This window comes from Syngnathus typhle, linkage group LG18, assembly GCF_033458585.1.
Source record: "Syngnathus typhle isolate RoL2023-S1 ecotype Sweden linkage group LG18, RoL_Styp_1.0, whole genome shotgun sequence".
NCBI classification, from domain to species: Eukaryota; Metazoa; Chordata; class Actinopteri; order Syngnathiformes; family Syngnathidae; genus Syngnathus; species Syngnathus typhle.
The window spans coordinates 7,646,793-7,653,040 of record NC_083755.1 but is presented as its reverse complement, the minus strand read 5'-3'; the positions used below and the strand labels follow the sequence as shown (position 1 = coordinate 7,653,040).

Here is a 6,248-nt window from a genome sequence, read left to right as displayed (position 1 = left end):
TTCAATTAAGTGCTAGCATCATTTTATGTTTTGTTTGAGAGTCAACTTAAATTTAAAAGAAAATATTTTTCCCCAACTGCAAAATTGCAGCTTGTTAACCGAGTAAAGTTCATTCACCGCCACCAAGTGTGAGCTAAAAAAAATTAGGGCTAAGTGGAGCTAAGTGAAGTGAACCACCCTGAAAAAGAAATGAAAAAGAACAGGAACAGGCATTCTTTATATACCCAGATTTTTTATAAAGAACATGAGTCATACATATTTTTATACAACATTTGTGAATTTACCAACTGAAAACAAAACATGCGAGCCATATTGTGTGGTACGTTTAAAATAAGCTAAAATAAGCTAAGTCACCCAGTGTAAACGAGCAAGGAATAAACACTAAACCTACCATTTTTGGGCTTCATTTGTTGCATGTCGGAACTGGATTTCACATTCACAAACACACAAGTTTGAACTTTTCCCATCCAGAGATAAACTCACAAAACTTTGTTTAAGTTTCCAGTTCAACTAAACAGCTCGGCTAGCAGTCTTCCAACTGATTCTGGCCCCCGTCAGTTCAATATTCATCCACTAGATGGCGCCAACGGACAGAAGCGGCGCTCTGCACTTTTGAAATGAATTATGACATTTTTAAAATGATTATTTAGATAGCAGAATTAACAAGAGCAAAATTTGAGTCCAAGTATTCCCCATATTTCAACCACTGCAACAAATGTTTCCACTTGTCGTTTGTGATGAGAAAAATGCTCTTCAGTAGTTGAACGGTCTTTCATTGTCATGCGAGTAGACTGGGTTGCTTTGGCCTTGGTTCCGAGCGTAAGGGTTGGTCCGGGGCCGATCCTGGACGTACGGGTTGTTCGCGGATTGGGATTCTGAGTAGGGGTTATTCACGGGCCTACTTTGGGCGTACGGGTTGGTCTGGTTGCGAGGCCGCGAGTACGGACCGCCGTTCACGTCTTCTGGGTTGTCATTGAGCCACTGAAATCCAAGAATGTTCCATTATTTGCAAATAATGTACAGATGGGTCGTTTTCTATTCAGAATACGGTACTCACAGAACCTCTCTCATGAGCCACGGAGCTAGGGCGACTATTGCTCGGCGTCATCTCCAGGTTGATCCCACTGTCCCAGCGACTGGCGGCCGTGGCTCGGGGGATCCTCGGCACCGCTCCGCTGGGGAAGGGTTTGACGCCCGGGACTGGCGCAGGCTTACCCAGAGAGCCCTGCTGATTGGTCGGCAGGCTTGTAACGAGGGGTTCCTTATCGGTAAAGTGGATCACGTCGAGACTCCTGGTTTCCAAATCCTTTTTTGTTTTCTTGGAGCTCTTTGGGGCTCTAATAAGAATACACAACAATATAGTTTTCAACAAAAAAAATCTTTGGAGGTTCTCCTGAGTTATTTCTCGTTATGATATAGTCATGTAATAAACAGTTAAGAAAGAAGAAAAATAATTACTTGGTCGCCACGACGATTAGAACGATGATTGTGATGAGCAGTAATCCCCCGAGAACTGAGCCAACGATGACCAAAACTAGCTTCCATGCTAACAACAAACAACAGTAAGAGGATTTAGACTTTCAATTTGATGACATTTTATGTACTTTTATCCACATTAACTTCAAAATCATTTGACGGTCGTACTCACATTCATTGCAGTTAAAACCGGAGTAACCATATGGACAACTGAAAAAAAAAAAAAGAAGATTCAAAATCTAGACAATACATAAAGAAAAAAAAAAAGTATTGCATGATTGTGAAAGCACCTACTCTGCACATTCCTTAGTTCCCTTTGGTTCCTGACCACTTGGGCAAGCTGCGGAGGAAGAACAGTTGCAAAATGAGATCTTCTGAACAATGAGTCAGTAGTGATTCAACTCCTGATTCAACTCGAGGATGAATATGGCTGACTTTACTTTCTGTTTCTGTCATGGCTGTTATTTATATTTTTATTTGGCTTCACTTACCAACACACGCTCTCTGACTGTATTCTGTGGTGACGTAATCCTTCGAACAGCTGCATAAGAAATGTCCGTCGTCTTTCTCCGAACATGTCGTGGTTTTCCCCTCGCAAGGTTTCTTATCACACAGTTTAGTTTCTATCGTAGATGTGCAAAGAAAATGAAAAAACAAAATCAGTGCAAGTTGGCTCGGAAGTTGCTAAGTGGAAAGACACAAATATGGATAAGAACTTTGTAAAGCTCTGGAAGGAATTGCGGCAAACATACTTGCGAAGCTTGAATTTGCCAGAAGACATCCCTCACATGTGGAGACGTCGGTCACGGCCTTCTCAATGTCCTGTGCTTTGATTTGAGCAGACGTCTGGAAGACCATCTCCAAAGAAGCAATGACACCCGGCGCGGCTCGTACTTTTGGAGGTTCAATTTTCCTACACGGACAGAAGTTGACATGATTAGAAGCAAAAACCTCCCATGGAAGCAGACAGAAGAAGAAATTGCTTTTTGGACTTACTTGAGTTCCAGCACAATGGACCCCAAGTAACCAGGTGTCTTCGTGAAAAGTATATAAACCTGTGTAATGGATAGAAAAAAATATTCTTTTAGAGATTTTTATCAAACAATTCCATGTAGAAACGCAAGACAAATTTGACCTCATGAGAAATTTGCTTGGCAGCAAGTTGAAACGCAGGTGATGTTTTGTTTTTCATGTCATTTTGAAATTCTATTGCAGGCACTCCCAGCTGTCCAGGGAAGACTTTGGCTGAAATATTAAAATGTTTACAGTTGAGGACAGATTCAAAAGTATTAGTGAAACATTTGCATCGCTACTTACCCGTCTCACAACGCTGGCTGCCCTCATTGAAGTAATCGCCGGCCATACACAAGCAGACGCGGCTATTATTGGCACGAGCCTCGCATTGGCTCCCGCTAGGACATGGCAGTCGCTCACAGATATCTACACAGAAAGAAACAAAAACATGCAAGACACTTTCCAAAGGATTCAAATATGACTAGATGTACCTGGTACAATTGTGGGCTTAGGATCTGTTGCTGGACTGACTGAATCAGTTGAGATTGTAGAATTGTTTTTTCCAGGTGTTGTTTGGTTTGGCTGGAGGGTCGGATTGGTGGACCCAGACGTCGCAAGAGTGGGCGCTGTTGGTTTTGGTTGCTCAGTCGGATTGGTGGACCCAGACGTCGCTGGAGTGGGCGTTGTTGATTTTGGTTGCTCAGTCGAATTGACGGGTGCAGGCGTCGCTGGAGTTGCCATTGTTTGTTTTGGTTGCTCAGTCAGATTGACGGGTGCAGGCGTTGCTGGAGTGGCCATTGTTGGTTTTGGTTGCTCAGTCGGATTGTTGGACCCAGGCGTCACTGGACTGAGTGTTGTCAGTTCCGGTGCCTCGGTGGGATTGACAGCATTTGTCACGACTAGCTCAACAGCACCTGCAATAAATGAGGGAACAACCAAAATAAGAGCTTGTGTTGAAGAGATTTTAAATTTGGGACTTTGATTTTATAACCTCTATTTCCTTGTAGCCTTATTTTGACACGCTGTTGGTAAGCAGTGTTACGATCACAGACAAAATGGGCTTTCTACACACCAAATTCTTATTCCTCATTCAGTGTCAGCCTCTAAGAAAGGCCCACAAAAAATAAAAAAATGAAAATAAAAAATAAAAGGGAAGGTATAACCAATGGCTTAGGATTTAATTGCTATTATCAACACACTAGTCAAATATTGACAGTGTGCACTTGGACTAAGTCAGATATTGAGCGGCTACGCAAACAAGCTGACTCACGTTGCTAAGAAAAAAGAAATTAATCAGAGCTTAAGATAAACCCAAGATGTAAAACAAAAAAGTCAAAGTAAGACTGAGTAAATTTAGATGTAAACTTCATGACAATTCCATTCAAAAATCATCTTACTTACAGGTCGCAAACAGGCAAAGGATAAATTTCAATTGCGGCGTCATCACAGTACTAAGAAAACAAAAATTGTACCACGAAAAAGAAAAAAACAATTCTCCGAAAGCTGCAAGTCGTGTAAGCTTGGTCCTTCCAACTTGGATGATGACGGCTTGGCTGCTGGGCTCACTTTTTAATCATTAGCCACTCCTTCAAGGAGGCTGGAATATGAGACGACCAACTGTCCAGGAGGAAAATGTTTCCCAATGGACGATACACCAAGTGGTTATGAATTTCAAAAGGTTTTCTTTCCTTTTACGGATGAACTTCATGGATAAAAAAATGAATGAGAAAAATCGAACTTTTTTTCTTTTCTTTTTTTTTTTTTTAAAGAGAACCAAGCTCACTTTTGACGGATGGGGGCACGTATTTGTAGTTTTTCGTTGAATTCATTTTGTCATGTCAAATGGTTTTCAATTTTAAAATAAATTTCATGTTGAGTGAATAAGGCAACACGGGAGTGCCAAAGGTCATTTATTACGATGTTGACCTGGCGATGTGTTTATTATGATGTAGCAAAGTTCCCAAAACACATCTTACTTCCTTATTCCGCCTGCTGAGAAAAAAAAAAACTGAATGAAAGGGAACATGTTTAAAAAAATGGCGGTGAGGAGGAACACACATTGCTTCCTTTCTTTTGTTGGTTTATAAAGTTGCAACAGATCTTCTAGTTTCTATTAAACCCTGAGACAACATCTTGGACAAACATGATTTCACAACACTTAAACATAATGGGAAAACCTGGTGGCCATTAAGTTTGGCCCGGGACAAAGGTGCGGCTAGTGAACTTTGAGCCCTCAATCCCATGACGGATCATTCCACCTTGCTTCTAAAAATAAACTCATAATACGGACAGGTAGAATTGGTTCCACGCAAAAGCTGGAACGATCAAAGTCAAATTTAGTCAATAAAAGTTAATTAGACGTTCCTTAACTTCCCGTTTTGCTGGCATTATCTGAAAGTTGACTTTGATCCCGGATGCTATCGGGAAGATACACGCACCTTAACCCAGCCCCGACGTCATCAGAGGGCGTTGGTGGAAAAATGTATTTACCTCCCCCCCCCACACACACACACAGACACACAATCAGAACAAAACCCACACGCTTCAAATCAATGTCGAGTCACTCAAAGATATTGCTTTCCATGAAGCAAACATCAAAAGCAGTAAATAGATTTTTCAACTTAAATAACCTTCATGTTGCCGCATTATTTTGTTCTCAGATTTGATGAGTATGTTCTGAATTTACCTTTTAGCGTGACGTTGGCCATTGCAGTTCAAATTTGCAGACAAGCAACCTGTGAATAGAAATTGAACAGTTAACATTCATGGATCAAAATACACTTTTTGACATTTTTGGTCGACTTACCTTTGCCGAAAATGGCGTTTTGGTCCAGATGCTGGAAAAACTAAAGTTTGATAGCTGTAGTTGGACACGCTGCCTGCAAAAACAGATTAGACATAAAAGCACTAACTTTCAAGCTAAAAAATGGCCATTTTTTTCCGATTTAAATAGGGTTCTGGTGATGACACAAAAAAAGGAATCGGGGAGAAGTCTTGCGGTAGCACCACCAACAAACCCAAAGGCAATGCTTTTTTGTTTTGTAACAAAAAGTTTTTTTTATTGGCTTCTCTAATCCGGTCATCATCTCAATAACAGGTACAGTCCGGGAAATCATGTCACGAGGGTCTACTACTAATGAGACAAAGGAAGGAAGAGGGAGGGGGAGGCTTCTGCTACAACATTTGGTATTGAGGTGACAGTCAGAAAAAAAAGCCATAAAAATCATGCATACTTGATAAAAACTCAAGACAAAAAATGAACACACATTTTAGTGTTTTGTACATTTTTGTAAACAACATACTTCTAGAGTTCATATCAAAAACACATTATGGCAAGTAACAAAAATAAGAGATATACCATGAGTGAAAAAAAAAAAAAGAAATTCTACGAGGCATCTAGAATGCAACACTGCTTGGCATGGATGTTTCCACATTAAAATAAAACAAACCCCCCTCCCTCGCACCAAAAAAAAAAATAAAAAATACATTTTGCATTTTGACAAGTCACTTGTTCTATCATTGTAAACACAGGCAATGTAAAAATGATGACAACATGTCCAATCTATTCTACAAATATTTCCACTACATACAACATAACGCGTGTCCCTGCTTTCTTACGCTTTTATGATATGAGGTATATTTAGTCAATCTTATCGTCTTTTTCTCTCCATTTCCGTTCAAAGCATAGTGTTTGGAGGGATGTTGCTGGTCTGTCAAGTTTTTTTTTTTTTTTGTTCTTCCCCCTTTGCAGCTTCAGA

The 6,248-nt window shown here is 40.4% G+C and overlaps 1 protein-coding gene across 3 annotated transcripts; it reads right to left on the bottom strand.

Moving 5' to 3' along the window:
• Positions 1–212: 212 nt before the first annotated feature.
• Positions 213–5,407, bottom strand: muc13b (mucin 13b, cell surface associated). Of its 3 annotated transcripts, XM_061304616.1 has the most exons (13): positions 5,297–5,407; positions 5,177–5,225; positions 2,982–3,404; positions 2,794–2,916; positions 2,612–2,721; positions 2,473–2,531; positions 2,229–2,389; positions 1,968–2,099; positions 1,771–1,816; positions 1,649–1,686; positions 1,459–1,546; positions 1,058–1,337; positions 213–981 (listed from the first exon to the last, which is right to left on the bottom strand). In XM_061304616.1, exons 2-13 carry the CDS (start codon positions 5,196–5,198, stop codon positions 754–756), a joined length of 1,710 nt encoding a protein of 569 aa, XP_061160600.1. In that variant the 5' UTR covers positions 5,199–5,225; positions 5,297–5,407; the 3' UTR covers positions 213–753. The 3 variants fall into 3 exon arrangements, with proteins under 3 accessions (XP_061160600.1, XP_061160599.1, XP_061160598.1); XM_061304615.1 differs by having other exon boundaries at positions 5,177–5,397; XM_061304614.1 differs by lacking the exons at positions 5,177–5,225; positions 5,297–5,407 and adding an exon at positions 3,892–4,083.
• Positions 5,408–6,248: the final 841 nt, after the last annotated feature.

Excerpts from the sequence above, each read along its gene's own strand:
- muc13b (XM_061304614.1), bottom strand. The coding sequence starts at position 3,934 with ATGACGCCGCAATTGAAATTTATCCTTTGCCTGTTTGCGACCT. Across the intron at positions 3,405-3,891 it reads CCTTTGCCTGTTTGCGACCT|GTGCTGTTGAGCTAGTCGTG; the intron begins GTAAGTAAGATG and ends CATTTATTGCAG. Across the intron at positions 1,338-1,458 it reads CTAATCGTCGTGGCGACCAA|AGCCCCAAAGAGCTCCAAGA; the intron begins GTAATTATTTTT and ends TATTCTTATTAG.